The following is an 18,316-nucleotide window of genomic DNA, read 5'->3' as shown; positions in this document are numbered from 1 at the left end:
CTCCATCCACCCTGGGGTCAGTTCTCAAAGAAGGGGTGAATGTGATATTACAGATTCTTTCACCAATGTGTATATGTACAGATTGTAGTGGAGGATGACTGTGATTGGCTGAGAGTGTAGCCACACCTACTGGCAGGTCTTAAAGGATTGCTCCTAGCCAGACCAGGTCATTCGGGACTGGTCGACCTACTTGTGATATGCTACAGTTTTTTAGTTAATAAAAGCCTTGGATTGGATCAACAAGTCTTTGGTTCTTTCGACACGCACTACAGTTAGTGAGCCCGATGCCAAACTATTGGGAGTCTTTGGAAGTTTTATTACATTGGATTTTATTTTTTAATTTACTGCTATTTAATTTTAATTCCCAAGGTTTTTTATTCCTCTCATTTTGATCGTTTTAGATTGGTCACAGTGTTTGGGCTACCGAAAGGAAATAGACACACACACACCGAGAGCAGTTCAGTTTATACAAGTCTTTATTACTAAATAGCTAGCTGAATTCACATTACAATATGCAAGCCCTTCCCAATAATACTTATCAATGCCTGGACTGGTCCCAACTGCCGAAGCGAGGCAACGTCTGCACACTTGTAGTAGGTTGTCGGGGCGCCGGTACCAGCTTCTCTATCTCCCTCGACCGGGACATTAGCTGGACTCTTGAAGTTCTTCTTGCTGAGAGATGTTGCCACCTCTTGGAGAGTCTCTCTTCAGCAGTGGGACCATGGCTTATATTACCCAAAAGGTGTTTACTTCAGATCTTATCTCTTTGAACAAATGGTTTAATTATATTCAAAGTCTCCTGACAGTCTGTGACCAACAAAAGAAAACTGCATCACTGCATCTCTGGGCCTCATAAGTGTAAATTAGATAACTTCCTATTCAACTGTATCCTGGGCCCCATGGTGGAATTTAGATGTGTCTACTAAATATGCATCCTGGGCCTCATAGTGTAAACCAGATGTGTCTACTAATAATTCTTAAAAAAAAACTGGCAAGTTCTCAGCCTTGCAGAAGCAAAGACTGCAAAAGTAAGAAACACGGTTTAAATCTTCCATTACAGATGCCAAACTATTGGGAGTTCCCAAGAGGTAGGTTGCAGTCTTTGTAAGTTTTATTACACTGGATTTTATTTCATAATTTGCTTCCATTTAATTTTAATTCCCAAGGTTGGATAGCAAGCAAGTTTACCTCACCAGATGTCTAGAGATAGCTCCTTCAAAATCTGCATTTGGGCTAATAAACAGTCCATAATTTGGAGATTATAAATCTTTATTATGTCTGAGTTTTAATTTCCAAAGGCTTTCATGAGTTCATGCTTGAGACTTCAACTACCATTTTAATTTTAAAAAAATCCTCCAATTTTATTCATGAATAACCTTGTTTAAATTTCAAAAGAAAATAATCTTTTTCTGGATTGCTCCGTCAAGGAGATTTTTGTTGTATTTGTCCCCTTTCCAAGATTGCACTCGACTTTAAATATGTGTATTTAAAAGGTGAGCACTATCTGAAAACCTGTGTTGAATGTGAAGGTAATCATTATTCTACCATGAAGATTAATAATTAAGACATTGCACCAGATTATATATGATTATATTTTTCCATAAAAAATGTATTTTTAAAACAAATTTGAATTGTGGTTGCTATTGTACTGTTAGAAATTGCACACAACAAAATCCTATGAATATTCATGAGGTATTGACGAATGATAATTGATAGGTTGCAGCCCAGGGATTTGGAACAGTGCCATGGAAGCCAACTGGATGTTTCATGACAAAGCTTCATATTTTTGGTTACATCCAGTCGACACATTTTCTTGCATTTCTGCAAGCACATTTCACACCACCTTTTCTCATTGTACCTTGCTTATTGACCATGCTTGCTTAACTATGTGAAATCTGTGAAGCCTTTAAACTAGGGGGTCCCCAAACATTTTAGATTGTCGACCCCTTTAGGGATTACATGGTCCCTCTTTGACCATCAACTCCCAGCATGGAATTCCGCTGGCACTGGGTGGGGGGAGGGAGGGCGGGGGCGGCTGGAGGGACTGTATGGTTGGGGGGGGGGTGGAGACGCTGGGAAGAATTCCCAGACATCTGGTTTTAGGCCAGACAGTCTGGCTTTTGAGCCCTCTGTCTTTCATCCGGTGCCTCCTCAAGCCATGCATTAATTTGTCCTCCATTTGGGGGTGTAGGCTCTACATTCCCAAATGGAGGACAAATTAAGGGGCAGAAAGGGCATTTGCCTGTTAAATGCAGCGTTCCAGGGTTGCCAGGCCATGCGCAGCCAGCTGGCACATGTGTGATGAGGGAGAAATGTGATGGAGACGCTCGAAGTGCCAGCTGATGTATGCACAATGAGAGGTATGCGTTACAGTGGTACACGAAGGTCATGGGAGGTAAGCCATCCTCCCCACTCTGGATGGGAGGAGGTGGCTTGTGTGGAGTCAGTATTTTAAATTGACCCCCCGACCAGTGTTATTGATGCCCCCCCCTCAGCATTTATCGACCCCCTGGAAGATCCCATCAACCATTCTGGAGACCCCTACTTTAAACCCTTAATCTTTCAGAGGGCCACATCAAAGCAACTTGTTTAGAATTAGAGAGTCAGATTTCGTTATCACTGTCCCCTATACATAGATACAGTGAAAAGCTTTCTTTTGCAAGCCTCTCAAATGTTATTAAGTACTCACCATTCTCTGGTGCCATCTTACAAAGAAAATTGCCTTCAGAGATAAGAATTGGTCAAGGATCACACCGTCATCTCCAGTATAGCTGTCGTCCCCGTAATCACTGTCTCTGCCGCTACTTGTTCCTGTTCTTCCCACACGTCCAGAGGCCCTGGGCCAGGAATGTGGGAAATCCCTAAGGAACTTTCCAGCCAATGGAGTGCTTTAATAGTTGTCAGGGTGAATAATGTAGGACATGACAGCTGCTTTGAATAAAGTAAGATCCCACCGACAGCAACAAGCTAATGATTTTGTTAAATTGGAATTGGAGTATTAAGGGGGTTTGGTTCTTACTAAATGTAACCATGAGCTACCTCTAAGTTTGGAGTGCTGATTAGAGCCAAAATAAACTAATTAAAATTTACACATACAGCATGGTAACAGGCCCTTTCGCCCCACGAGCTCATGCCGCCCAATACACCCAATCGACCTACAACTCCTGTATGTTTTGAAGGATGGGAGAAATTTGGAGCATCTGGAGGAAACCCACACAGACACGGGGAGAACATACAAAGTCTTTACAGAGATCATGGCTTCGAACCCGGGACGCTGGTGCTCTATCAGTGTTGTGCTGACCATGCCGCCATGTAGCATAACACTATAGCATTCTCAGTTCTACATTGTTCCAGTAACAAATAGCACGTTAATCTATAATTTCAATATGAGGTGGCTAGGTTGGGGGATTAGGCAGTTTTCTTCTTAAAACATGCCAGTAAATCTTTAATTAAAGGTCTGATCTGGGGCAGAGGTTGACCGTTAAATCCAGTACTCTCCAATCATGAAATCTAGGAAACTAAAGCAAAAAACTGAATGACATCAAGGATTATCCAATATTTTGAATATTGTGTGTTTATAAATCTTTGCTCTTGACCTATTTGGACCGTCTTTCTTCCCCTCTGAATCAAAACCTGATGATTTGAAAGAGCTTGCAAAGGTGTGGTTTGGATTGAACTTTATTTTGCTCTGTTGAAGGGTTATAAAGGCACCTAATGTTCTAGCCACTATAAAGGTTGAAATTGGGTGAAACCTTGTGTGTTTAGTGCTGATGAATTGGGTGATGGACTTTTGCTGAAGTGTGATCCCCCCAGTGGCCAAAAATGGGATCACTGTGATTTTGAGCAATGAGATAACAAAAAAAATCCATATGGATAACCGTGTTAAACAGGAAACATACCTGACAAAGGACTCAGGTTGAAATGTAGGTTAAGATTTACTTCTACGAATGCTGTGGGACCTGCCAAATTTGGGTATTGCACGTAGATAATAGTTCTGCTTTAGGGCAGCACGACTGGCATAGCGGTTTAGCCTTTACAGTGCCAGTGACTGGGGAGGGGTTTGTATCTAGCACCATTTGTAAGGAGCTTTGTACATTCCCCCCGTGTCTGCTTGGATTTTCTCCCACCATTCAAAATGTACCGGGGGTGTAGGTCAATCAGGTGTAATTGGGTGGCACAGGCTCGAGGACCAAAATGGCCTGTTAGTAACACTCCACATGATCCTTTTGCACTTTTAGTGTCATTAGCCTGGATTTCCCAGCAGATGGTGAGGATAATGTATTTTCAAGAAGGCTTTGAGAACACAGCAATGTTGAAGGTCAAAGCCTGGTGGTGGCTTTCTAAATGGTCCATGCTTTGCAGATCCTCAGTGCAGACCTTGTGTAGCAAGGAGACGATTGCTTATGGATCTTTGATTTGTTTATGTTCATTATAAAGCTCTCAAAGTTGGGAAGAGGAAGACCTGATATAAGTTTTGAACTGTTGAAGAGAAAAGAATAATCCGGTAAAGAATAATTTGTGGAAAAGAGGTTATAAATTTATCTTACGTCATCCTGCGACTCTCAAGATCTTTGTGCAAGGGGGACCAAATAAGTTCTTTTCAAACTCTGTTCATGCACAAGAATATGCTGGCACTTTACCGATTATTCAGCAGGGGGCGGCACAACAAGCAGGAACATGAAGTTCTTTTAATTAATTAAGAGTGATTTCTATTTACTGTATTCTTTTAAATGAAAAGTGCATTTACAATAACTGTGAACATTCAGGGGTGGGGGGGGGAATTAGTTGGACGTGATATAGACTGACTTCTATTGAATCACATGTGTATTGTGGCTTGGGCCATAACCCGTAAAATTGATGGGGGTGGGGGTAATGTGTATTATTTAAACAACATTAATAGGTTTTTTTGTATATATTGGAAAAAGTCTGACTCTTTTTCCTACCTGGATTGACGAGAAGGACATGCCATAGCATGATAGAGATAATAAAAGGTTTGAAATACCAAGGAGAGAGGTGAAGGGGAAGTATTGTTTGAAATCAATTAAAAAATATATTCATAATTAAAACAGTGAATACTTTAAGTTTTAATATTAACGGGCTTAACAGTCTAGTGAAAAGAAAAATTATATTGGCACATTATTAAGAAAATGAAAGCAGATATAGCAAGAAACCTATTTAATTGAAAAAGAGCATCAGAAGCTAAAAAAGAGATTGGGTAGGATATGCTACAGCTTCTTCATTTAATTCCAAAGTGTCTCCATCACTTCTGGTTAAAATGCAAAATATAGTAATTAGCCCTGCAGGGAGCTTTGTTATGGTACATTGTCCAATTTTTTTGGGAACTTTGGACACTTACGCACCTAATGTAGATGATGAAAAATTCATACAAGAAACATTTCTTAATTTAGCAAATGCACGTGACAATATATCAATAAGTGGGGATTTTAAATTGTTATCATAAAAATTTGTAAAAGTTGCATTAGCAGTTGCAAGAAAATGTATAGCAGTGACATGGAAATTGGATTCTCATTTATGTTTGGAATTCATAGCTGTATACCTCTTGAGAAGATTACATATAATTTAAGAAATAAATATGATACATTTTTGAAAATTTGGTGCCCATATTTATAATTGTAAGTATAAATTTATAAATGGCTTTCCTGAAACTTTGTGAAACCTCATCAACTCCTTGGAATAAATAAACAAATAAAACTGAAAAAGGTTAGAATCAAGTGAAAGGTGGTGATCCCTTGACAACAGGTGTGCTTTGTTTTTCTTTCTTTACTGATTGTATTTTTCTTTCTTTCTTTCTTCCTTTTTTATCCATATTGGGATTATTATCGGGGGGAGGGAGATGGTGTTTTTTTAAATTTTCTATTATTATTATTTTTGTTTTTTTAAAATAAAAACCATCATGTATAATGAAATTGATATGACTATATGATTTGAATACATGTATGGAAAATTTAAATAAAATATTCAAGAAAAAAATGTGTTCATGGACTTTTTCAATCACCTGTTGCTGCAGTTGGAGGTTCCCACTCCTTTAAAAGGGCATCAAAAATCATACTAGTCTCCAAGAAGAGCAGAGTGAGCTGCCTTAATGACTGTCACTCAACTGCATTAAAATGCTTTGAGAGGTTGGCCTTGGCCAGGATTAATTTGTACCCAAGTAAAGATCTGGTCCCACTGCAATTCGCCAATGGCCACCATTGCTCCCACAGCAGATGCAATATCACTGGCTCTCTATTCAGCTCTGGAACACCTGGACAAGAGCAACACGAACATTACTCTTCATTGACTACAGCTCAGATCTCAGCACCATCCGTACTGAAGCTCCAAACCCTGAGTCCCTGCAGCTGAATCCTTGACTTCCTCATTGGAAGACCACAGAGAGTATGAATTGGAAATGTCTTCTCCTCACTGACAATCAACACAAGCACACGTTAAGGATGCGTACTTAGCCCACTGCTCTACTCACTATACACCCGTAACTGTGGCGAGGTACAAATTGAATGCCAATGACACCACAAATTTGCCGATGACACCACAGCCGTCAGCAGAATCACAGATGGCAATGAAGAAGTGTACAGAAGTGAGATATATCAACCCTTTGAGTGGTGTCACAACAAAAAACTTTTGACTCAGTGTTAGCAAACTAAGGAACTGATTGTGGACTTCAGAAGGGGGAAATCAGAAGAGCACAAACCAGTCCTTATTGAGGGTTCAGCAGTGGGATGGGGTAAGAACTTCAAATTCCCAGGTGTCAAGGTCTCTGAAGATCTATCCTGGGTCTCCATGTCAATGCAATCACAATGAAGGCTCACCAGTGGATATACATCGTGAAGAGTTTGAGGATATTTGATATGTCACCAAAGACTCTTGCAAATTTCTGCAGGTTTACCATGGAGAGCATTCTGACTGGTTGCATCACCATCTGGTATGGAGGTGCCAATGCGTAGGACAGGAAAAGACTACAGAGAGTTGTGAACCAGTGCTATCATGGGCATCAGTCGTCACTCCATCAAGGACATTTATAAGAGGAGGTGTCTCAAGAAAGCAGCTTCTATCCTCAAGTACCCTCGCCATCTAGGCCATGCCCTGTTGACACTGCTGCCACTGGGAAAGAGGTACAGGAGTCTGAAGATGAACACTCAACAGCCCAAAATGGCTTCTTCCCCTCTGTCATCAGGTTTTTAAATGGACATTGATCTGCAGGCATGACCTCACTTTCTCTTATTTTTGCACTAATTTATTTGACACTGCTGCCACAAAACAACAAATTTCACAGCATGTTCATGACAATAAATACTGATTTAAAGATTCAAATAAAACTTTAAAACAATCCACTTTTCACTTAATCCAATCTCTCTCTCCATCACCACACTACTTAGATCTTCCACTTCCAGCAACTTGTTATTCAAAAAAATGTAAATATCTATCTACATGTGATGCTAAACGCAACTATCACCAGGTAAAGGCTAGTTTATGTTTAGTGTTTAAATTTTAGTATTTCACAACAAAATATTTCAGAAGCAATTTAAGTGACATTAATGGTAAACCCTTACTGAATGATGATAGTGAATAGTTGGAGTTTTCAATAATCAGCCTGTTAAGTTACTCAGGTGAGTTTTAATCCACAGCTATTTCAACTGCGGGCTTTGCACAGAGATGAAGCAGAGTCCTTGAATGCACATAAACCTTGCGATCTGATGTGTCATTCCGATCTCAGCACTGCAAGGGGGTGTGGTGTACCAGCAGAGGCTGGTGCTGGGAAACTTCTACCCCTTGCTCCTCCCACTCTGTCCTCTTTACTTTGCTTCTCTTCATTTAAACCTGTTGAAGAGCCCCTGCTCAAAACATCAACCGTTCTTTTTTTCTCACACCAAGGCAGCTCAGCCGCTGAGTTCTTCTAGCAGAGTGAGTTTGGTTTTTGATTCCAGTATTGTCGTTGCCTGTACGTCTCTACTTTTTTCTTAGTTGTCTGTTAGGCTGCCTGGATGTAAGATTGGAAAACATCCAGTTGTGAAATACATACAAAAGTTGTGATCTTGTCCACTTAACTATGATAATTTATTCCTTGCTTTTTTTTCTCTTTGATTCTCTGTGACAGAGTGATCAAACAGCTCTGCATCGGGCAGCTGTGGTGGGGAACACTGAGGTCATCTCAGCACTCATTCTTGAGGGGTGTTCTCTAGACCGGCAAGACAAGGTGAGGAAAACTGTAAATGCTGGTGCTCTACTGTACCTAAAAGACTGAATGCAAACTGCACAATTTACCAGTAGTTCATTCTAAATAAGGTCTTGTAAGGGGATCACTGCAATAGTTATTAAGAGAAAAAGAAATGTCATATGGTGCATAGTTGATAGGAACTGGAAAATTTTAATCCCGAAATTGGCAATATTTGGGACTGATACTACACTCAAAGCATTCACATTTCCACAAAATATCTATGTAAATATAAACGAAAACTCAACTTGTTACTACCAGACAAAATTAATCTCCGACCAGAGAGACAACAATCTTGTCTGGTCATCCAATGCAATTAGTATCACCAGGCCTTCTGCTGTGAAGTTCTTAAGGATTCACATTGAGCAGACATTTAATTGAACCTGACGCAAATACCATGCCTATATCATCATCAGATCAAAATCATGGGATTCTGGCATTGTGGAAACATCTTCAGCACACAGACAAACATTTAGTCTTAATGACTTGGGCAATAAATTGCCTTGTGAGCAATGCCAGACCCAAAAGTAAAAATCAAATTAAAAACGAGTATAAAATATGATTTACCTTGACTGCGAGAAGTATTTGCCACCAGCCTGCAGCATGTGAACTGTGTATCTTTGAGACTTCAGCTGAAACCTTTCTGTTCGTCTTTGTGTCTCAGGATGGTAACACCGCTCTGCATGAAGCTTGCTGGCATGGATTCAGTCTGTCTGTTAAACTTTTGGTTAAAGCAGGAGGAAACGTCCATGCAAAGAATCAGGTTAGAAGGAAGACTTGCTTTCTCGGATGACTTATTTTTCTAAATTAAAAATGCTAATGGCTTGATTGTAAAACAGACATTTCATAGAAGTGAAACTCAAAAGTGATGTGTAATGGGCAACTCATCAGATAACATCTGTTTACTCCATTTCCCAAAGTCACTTCTACCCGATATCTTTTACAGCGAATGATATTAAAAGTATCTTTTAACAGTTAAATTTTCATGACTTCTGAATCTTGCAGAATTTTCCCAGTGCATTACTAACTTGATAGACGCTTTGATCCAGATAGACACAACCTCACAGTGCAGCTTTTTACATTCCGGTTCATGCAAAGTTCTAAATTTAGACATACTGCATGGTAACCTGCCATGAGTCCTTGCCGCACAATTTACATGCAATTAACCTACACCCCCAGTACGTATTGAATGGTGGGAGGAAACCAGAGCCCTTGGCGAAAACCTGTGCAGACACAGGGAGAAAGTACAAACTCCTTACAGATAATGTGGGATTCTAACCCAGGTTCTGATCACTGGAGCTGTAAAGGCATTGCACTAACTGCTGCACCAACTGTGCTGCCCCCATAAATTTTAAAGGAAGCTGAAGAATCTTTGGCTCAAGTAAAATTTTACACTACATGTTTATGTTCCAGAAAGTGACCTTACTGTAAAAATTGTAATCTAGATAATAACAGACCATTATTAATCATTGAACCTTATTATGAGAAAGGCAGTATTTTTATTTTGAAAGAACAAATTAATTAGTCCAGCAACCCTGCAGTTTCCCCATTGAAAACCATTTTTAGAACTGTTGAACATGCTTTCTCCATATTTTTGCTAGTATATTTGATTCCTTTATTGTCATGTAATAGTATAGAACATGTAAAATTGCTCAAAATTGCCTTCTGCCTGTCATAAGGCCATTAGTGTTGTCCAGCAAAGAGAAGCAAAAGAGAGTCTCTTCAGAGTCAATGAGGGTCCGTGGACTTGCCTCCAGTGCTCCTGCAGCCGTGGACTCCTGTTCGATACATCAGCAACCCGAGCTCCAGGTCCAAACTTCCAATACAAGCAGGAAGCCTTCAGGAGCTCTTCTTGCATTCAGCACCCTCTGAAATCCCGGTTCTGATACCTGGTTCCCCTGAGCTAGTCTCCAGCAGCCCACAGCTTGTATGGGTCCCTCAGCCTGTGATATTCTTGATCATAATGACTTGCTGAACAAATTTGCTCAATTACCGCTGTTTCTTTGCTGGTTACTTTAAGTCTGTACCCTTTTGTTACTGCCAGAAATAATTGTTTCTGATTTAGCCCCTATAAACATTTCATCATTTTGAACATGTCAAAGGAGTTTACTGATCATTTCATCCTTTTAAAGAACTATCAAAAATTCTCATCTCCCTGCATGATTGGTTCCTTTAGTTGTTTTAGAAAAACGGTACTAAATGTTCTCTAAGGTGATCACTCAATACTTTGGTTGGGAGCTTAATCAGTATTCAATAGATTAGCATTATTTGCTGGCTTTTAATCTTGATTGGACTGTAATGATGTTAGTCCTGTTGAAGAAACTCAGTGTATAGTCTGATTTTTAATCCTTCATTAGAGCCACCTTGTGGATGAATGCAAAATGAAACTGACTGCTCATGGCAAGCCTGTGTTGTATTTCACCACAATAGCTCTGTGGCTTTCATCATGTGCACTCAATTTTGGATCTATCTCAGGGCCAGATTAATGTAGTTACCAAAGTCGCATGTGCTACAGACCCCACATTTATGACAGTACTATGAATTATGAACTTAAACATTTTTGTGCAGGAGCTTTGAGATACTACACTGATAGTCTGTGTTAATAACCCCAATTAAGATGATAATTGGCTAAAATCACTAACCTTAAATCAGCGTCTATTGGGGTTATTAACACAGACTATGATGTGTTGTACTGCAGAGCTGCTGAAGGCCGCACAATTGTTGGTAAATAAAATATGAAAGCTTAAGGGGGTGGTAGTGAAAATTATTCTAACCTTTCATCAAGGATGTAACATGCCACTTGAAGGTGGGAGTGCTTCTGTCCTCTCCTTGCCTGACCGCCTCGCTCCGAGCTCCTGCCGTCCACCATGTCCCCCCTCCCCAATCTAACTCCCAATATAGCAGCAGAGGTGCAGCAGGTCCAGCAGCTCACGGAGACGACTCAATGCGAGAGCAATGGCCATCTTTGTTACCCATAATACGCCACGCAGCTGGAACCGCTCTATGAGGGATTATGGATAACAGAGAGTCATTGCTCCCACATTGAGCCAGCCACTGCTATAGTAAATTTTGTTTCAATAAAATGTGTAAGTTTTAACGGGGAGAGGAGGGGAGCAATTTCAGGGCATGAGCTTTCTCTCACCGCATGTGCGCCAGCTGGCACAATTTAAAGCCTCTTAAAATTTATGGTACAAGCCCCACAATACGCCACTGATCTATCTAAGATAGCCTTTATTGTCCTGCCACATTCAAATACCTAAAAACAAGCAGCGAGGTCATTTTGAAGAGTTTAAGAGGGCTGGAAAAATCAGGATAGATCCCTTTCACCCAGCATGCAGCATTTTCCAGTTACTCCCGTCGGGATAAAGATTCAAAAGTATCTGAAGAAGAACCACCAGGCTCCTTCCAATGGGCAGTGAGACTGTTGAATGTTTGCTAAAATCAACTCTCCACCACTCTACTCTTTTTTTAAGAGTACGACTCCGATTATCCAAAATAGGATTCTCTAATATCCTCAGTTATCTGAAATATTTAAAAAATTTCGGATAAACGAGGATATCCAAAACAGATCAGAAATCCACATTTATTCAAAATTTTCTCGGACCTGAGCTGGCTGACAGCAGCGGACCTCCAGCTCCCGGGCAGGAATGTGATCCTAGGGCTCCTGGCACAAGCAGTACCTTGGTGGAGAGGTGTCGGTGATTGGCAGTGGCCAGCATTTTTATTGGTGAGAATTAAACATTATTTTAATGCTTAAAAAGCTTAACTTTATTGTTTGTTATTGTTTAAAGATGGTTACAAGTGATTTGCTGTTTCTACTGAGCTATTTTTTTTTTTAAAAAGACCAGTTCTCCAAAAAAAACTTTTATCCAAAATTGGCCCAGTCCTGATCATTTCGGATAATCGGAGCTGTACTGTATACATGTATTATTTGTCTCTGTGTGTTATGTCTATACATGTATTCGACTATGTTATACACTGAGAACCAGAGAATGCTCTTTCATTGGGTTGCAATTGTGCAATCAAATGACAAATAAACTTGATGAACCTTCAGTTCTTGTATTACTGACAAAAGTATTAATGTTTAGTATGTAAGACGTGTTCAATAATCTGTTAAACTGCTAGTCTAGTGAACTGATTTTATTCTTAGCCAGGCAATCATTGAGTAGCACTTAGCAGAGACCAGGCTTACTCCAGCACATTTCCCAACAGCCATGGGCAGGCAAATGATGTAATGGGTTATGGAAGCCACAGGATTAAAGAAAATAGATGTCTTCTTGCCTCTTTATTTCTGATTGCTCTGCACAGTTCTGTGTATTTTTTTCTTTTTAAATGTGACCTGTTTGCTTTCTGAAAGAAATATTTTAAAGTTCTGATAAATTTTAGAATCCTTGGAATGGAATTTTCCTGGTGTTACAGGCTCAACCTCTGTTATGAATCTTGCAATGATCGCTTTGCTACAATTAATAAATTAATACAGTAAAACCCCATTATCCATAATTCAAGCAACTGACAAAAAAATTGTGTAAATTAAATAGTTAAAAAAATATAAAAGTTTTAATTTGGTTACCCCTATCAGTAGTTCGCTAATCATACCACACACAATCTCAAGCAACCAGAAAATTCACTTATCCGGCATCGAGCTGCTGGATGCTGGGGGGTTTTACAGTATATTGGAAACCAGAACTAAATGCTTTTACAATTTTAAGCAAAGAATAATCTTCAATTTAATGTTTAGTAATTTTTCAATTTTGCATCTCCCTCAAGGCAGGTAACATAGCTCTCCATTTGGCCTGTCAGAATGGCCATTCCCAGAGTTCTCGTGTGCTGTTACTGGCGGGGTCCAGACCTGACATTAAGAACAGTGTAAGCGATGGTTTATTCATCTCAGATTCACAATTTTTTCTGTTTGTTGTAAGGAAAATTAGCCTTACTAGTGTTCAGTGCTTAATGCTGGTTACTTCACTCTGGCTTGGAGTTGGTGTTTCTGTTTTGCAGATGGGTGACACATGTTTACACATTGCCACACGTTATAATCATGTGACTATTATAAGAATCCTCCTGAGTGCTTTCTGTTCTGTCAGTGAGAAGAACCAGGTTAGTGTGCAAGTGATCCCTTATTCTCTTTGCTGTCATTTATTACGAGTCTGGGATTTTAAAAGGATGGGGACTATGAATAATAAGATTATACTTTTGGCGAATAAGAATAGCAGCTAATTCTAGATGTGGATAAAAAGCAGTGCAAACACAATAGAAATGTTTAATCGTAATGAAAATATTGTTTAAATTTTAACAAAAATGTCAAACGAATTGATATGTTCCATTTGTGTTATGTACAAAATTCACATGCTTTAAAATATCAAATCAGTCAGGAAGTATAGTTTTTGTTTCTAGACAATTTTCAATCTAAGTTAATCAGAATTCACCTGCTGATACCGTCCAAAATGCAAAAAAATAAACCTGATTCATCAGGTGATTTGCATATCTACAATCTTTAACTCATTGTTCCGACAGGGAAATTTCTTTTGAGGGGAACAAAAATCTTAAACATTTCAATATTGGCATTGAAATAATGCGAATCAGAAAGCATGTATTCCAAAAGGAAGCAAGATGAGAAAAATGTCGCACATTTGAAAAACAGATAAAATTTCACTTCAAAGCTGCAAATTCGTCATCTTGTTTCATTGTGTTGTCCTATATTCAAAAATAAAACACAAAATTCTTTGGACACCGTGGTTGAAGTAAAAACACAAAATGCTGGAGAAACTTAGCAGGTCAAACAGTGTCCTTTATGTAGCAGAGGTGGAGATGCATAACTGATGTTTCGTGCTTAGGCCCTTCATCAAATATATTCAGGATGTCAGATGCTCTGTAGAGTTCAATCTTCTGGTCTGTTTGACAGGGAAATTTCAGGCATATAATTTCTAGTTGCCAAAATCAATCAAAATCGATGTTGAAGATGCACACTTTGAGAACACACCACCCCACATCTAAGAGCACGGAATAATGAAGACTTCCTCCAGCACATCTCTGTGCAATGCATTGGATAAATGAAACTTGATGCTACTCCTTCATCTCTACCATTTAATAGAACCAGTGTAACCTCCTTTTTTAACTTTCTTGCTTTATTACTTCACTCCTCCATAGCATGATCCACACTGACAATTATTGTTTAGAAATTTATCTTCAGGGGAAGGTCTGACCTGTACGAAAAGGACAGGCTGCACCTGAACTGGAGGGGGGCGGGGGGGTCAGTATCCTGGCGGGCAGGTTTGGTAGAGTTGTTGGGGAGGGTTTAAACTCGTTTGGCAGGGGGGTGGGAAACAGAATGTGAGTGCAAAGATTAAGGTAGAAGGACAAAAGATACTATGTGCTCTGAGTTGGTGAAGAAGGACAGACAGGAGACAAAAAAATAAAGTTAGCCAGTTAGAGGGTTTGAAATGTGTCCATTTTAATGCAGGAGTATTAGGAATAAAGGGGATGAACTTAGAGCAGGGTGGGCAACATTTTTTTTTAAAACTCACACTCCACCTTAGTATTCCCTATGCCGTCGGTGCTCTGTGATTCGTAAGGGATTGATTAAGGTGTATGTGAGAGGGAAGGAAAGGTTAGTATTCCCTATGCCGTCGGTGCTCTGTGATTCGTAAGGGATTGATTAAGGTGTATGTGAGAGGGAAGGAAAGGTTGAGAATTACTGCTCTAGATCCAATTGTTACTGAAATATTTTGCTTGAGAAAAATTGTCATTGGCCCATTTCCTTTGGAGTTATGAATCAATCAGGTACGATTAAAATAGTGGTTTTCAAACTTTTTTCCACCCACACACCAACTTAAGCAATCTCTTACTAATCACAGAGCACAGATAACATAGGGAATACTTAAGGTTTTTAAATACTTGAGAGTTTTAAATAAAAGGTTGCTCACCCCGACTTAGAGCATGGATCAGTACGTGCAACTACAATGTTGTGACCATTATTGAAACTTGGCTGGAGGAAGGGCAGGATTGGCTGATACTGGGATTTAGGTGTTTTAAAAAGAACAAGATGGGAGGTAGAAAGTTGTGGGGGGGAGGTGGTGAAGTAACATTACTGATCAGGGATATTATTACGGCTATAGAAAGGGAGGACGCTGCAGAGATAGTGTCTATTGAGTCAGTGTGGGTGGAAGTTAGACTTAGGAAGGGAGCAATCACTGTGGTGGGAGTCTATAGGCCCCCAAATAGCCCTCGGGACACTAAGGAGCAGATAAGCAGGCAGATTTTGGAATAGGGCTGGAAATACAGGGTTGTAGTTATGGGTGATTTCACCTACTGACTGCAAGAAGGATAGATGGGGCTGAATTTGTCATGTGTGCACAAGGATTCCTGACACAGTATGCAGCCAATGAGAGGAGAAGCTGTACTGGATCTGGTTATGGGAATGAATCTGGTCAGCTGGCAGGCCTCTCAGTGGTGGACCATTTTGGTGAGAGTGACCACGGCTCCCTTAGCTTCATCATAGCTATTTAAAAGGATAAATACAGTAAATCTGTGGAAGTTCTTATCTGGGGAAGGGCTAATTATGAAGGGATGAGTCAGAAACTATCAATAATAAATTGGAAACAGATGTTTACGGTTGAAAATACAGAAGTAAAGTGGATGAAGTTTAGGGACCACTTGTGCAGGGTTCCAGAGAGGTTTGTCCCAGTGGGACATGGTAAAGATGATAGAAATAGGGAACTGTGGCTGACAAAACAGGAGGTAGATGTGGTCTACATGGATTTTCGCAAGGCATTTGACAAGTTCCCCCATGAAAGACTCATCCAGAAAGTCATGAGGCATGGGATCAATGGAACCTTGGCTATATGGATATTTTTAAAAATTGGCTTGTAGGAAGAAAGCAGAGAGTAGTAGTGGAGGTCGGTGACTAGTGGAGTGCTGCTAGGATCTGATCTGGAACCCTTGCTCTTTGTGATTTTTTTTAAATAAATGACCTGGATAAAGAAGCTAAAGGATGGGTCTGTAAATTTGTGGATGACACCAAGGTTGGAGGAGTTGTGTATGTAGCTGAAGATTGTTGAAGGTTACAAGATGATATAGACAGGATGCAGAGTTGGACAGAAAAGTGGCAGATAGTTTTCAATCCGGATAACTGTGAGGTGATGCATTTTGGAAGGACAAACCAGAAGGCTGAGTACACGGTTAATGGTCGGTTACTTAAGAGTATGGATGAACAGAGGGACCTTGGGGTTCAAATCCATACATCCCTTAAGGTTGATAGGATATTTAAGAGCCGATGGGATGCTGGGATTTATTAATAGGAGGATTGAATTCAGGAGCAAGGAGGTGATGTTGCAACTCTACAAATTTTTAAGACCACACTTGGAGTATTGTGTTCAGTTCTGGTCACTGCATTAGAGGAAGGATGTGGAAGCTATGGAGAGGGTGCAGAGGAGACTTACCAGGATGTTGCCTGGATTGGGAAACAAGTTTTATGAGGCAAGGTTAGCAGGGCTTGGACTTTTCTCTTTGGGGTGTAGAAGGATGAGAGTAGACTTGATAGAGGTCCAGAAGATTGAGAGGCATAGATTGGGTGCATTTGTTTCCCATGGCAAAATCAGCAAACACCAGAGGACATATGTACAAAGTTGAGGGAGGGAAGTTTAGGGGAGACATCAGGGGTGTTGTTTTTTTAAGTTTTTTTAACAGAGTTGTGGGTGCCTGGAATGCCTTGCTGGAGATGATGGTGGAGGCTGAAACATTGGGGGTAATTAAGCGACTCTTAGGTGGATACATGGATGAAAGAAAAGTAGAGGGTTATGTGTTAGGGAGGGTTTAGTACTTTTTTTTTAGGAAGAAATACATGATTTGGCACAACATCAAGGACCAAAGGTCCAGTACTGTGCTGCATTGTTCTATGTTCTAAATCAGTGGTTTTTAAACTGTCCCCCGCCCCCCAAAACTCACGTTTAAGTAATCCCTATGCCATAAGTACTCTATGATTAGTAAGGGATTTCTTAAGGGAAGGTAAAGAACCACTGCTCCAGACCCAATTGTTACTGAAATATTTTGCTTGAGAAAAATTGTCATTGGCCCATTTCCTTTGGAGATATGAAACCGTGCACATAACGACTCAATTAGGTACAATTAAAAGTGGTTTTCTTTCCACTAAATTTGGCACAGGGATTACTTAAGGCAGAATGCATGTTTGTGGGACAGTTTGAAACCCATGGTTCTAAATGTTTGTTCTGGCGAACTAACTGGACAAATAAGTTGCTGAATTCGACCTTTGTCATTTCAATCTTACAACTGTAAGAAAAGTCCATGAAAATGTCTAAATGAATCTCTTATTGTAGGCTGGAGATACGCCACTCCATGTTGCTGCTGCCCTCAACCACAAGAAAATTGCCAGACTCTTACTAGAAGCGGGTGCAGATGGAAGCATTGTTAACAATGTAAGTTGTTATCAATGCTGTAACTAATGAGGAATCTGCAGTGATGCCAGTAAACTGGAATTAAGGAAAAGGTTTTGGTTTGTTTTCCGATAGAACAGCCATTCTCAACCATTTTTTGGCTCTGGCCCCTGTGGAATCTCCTCAAAGTTTATGTGACTAAACAGTTGTTTAGTTGGTTTCTTACGTACTTCTTCTGACTACATAACATTTTTTATGGTATCAGTCCATGGCCCCCTTTAAATGTGTTGTGGCCCCTGTCGGGGTGGGGGGGGGGGTGGGTGCATATGGCCCTCTGTTGAGATTGGCTGCTATAGAATTTATATGCTTACAGTACAAAATCTAGTTCTAAAGCACTGCTATTTTTGAATAGACTAAATAAATGTTGAAGAGTTGAGCTTAAGATTCATTTTGAGAGCTTTCTCAGATCTGCAATATGTCTATCTGCTTTCCAATTAATTCAAGCTCTCTTTTTATTCCTCTATCTCCTGCCCTTATCCCTCCCATGCTCCTGTGCCATCACTTGTTTGTATTCATTTGTCTTTTTCCCCTGCTCAAGTTCTGTGCTTTCTTTTTCTTTTCTGATCTCATCTTACTGTTTCAGGTTTGGAATTTTCGTGGAATTTATTTTGAGACCTTTGTATCAGCACCATTCCCA

The 18,316-nt window shown here is 40.0% G+C and overlaps 1 protein-coding gene across 9 annotated transcripts in view; it reads left to right on the top strand.

The window, feature by feature from the left end:
• The window catches only part of ankrd6b (ankyrin repeat domain 6b), a 194,777-nt gene that overhangs the window by 138,704 nt on the left and 37,757 nt on the right, over nucleotides 1–18,316 (top strand). For 8 of the 9 annotated variants that reach the window (XM_069887332.1, XM_069887329.1, XM_069887328.1 and 5 more), the window contains 5 exons: nucleotides 8,114–8,212; nucleotides 8,895–8,993; nucleotides 12,998–13,096; nucleotides 13,229–13,327; nucleotides 17,563–17,661. In XM_069887332.1, coding sequence (XP_069743433.1) covers nucleotides 8,114–8,212; nucleotides 8,895–8,993; nucleotides 12,998–13,096; nucleotides 13,229–13,327; nucleotides 17,563–17,661 — 495 coding nt within the window. Of the gene's footprint in view, nucleotides 1–1,060; nucleotides 1,089–8,113; nucleotides 8,213–8,894; nucleotides 8,994–12,997; nucleotides 13,097–13,228; nucleotides 13,328–17,562; nucleotides 17,662–18,316 lie in introns of all 9 variants that reach the window. The other variant, XM_069887334.1, reaches the window with a different exon arrangement.

This window comes from Narcine bancroftii, chromosome 6, assembly GCF_036971445.1.
Source record: "Narcine bancroftii isolate sNarBan1 chromosome 6, sNarBan1.hap1, whole genome shotgun sequence".
Lineage (NCBI taxonomy): Eukaryota > Metazoa > Chordata > Chondrichthyes > Torpediniformes > Narcinidae > Narcine > Narcine bancroftii.
Note: the sequence above shows the minus strand (reverse complement) of the source record. Positions and strands in the feature narration are given on the sequence as shown.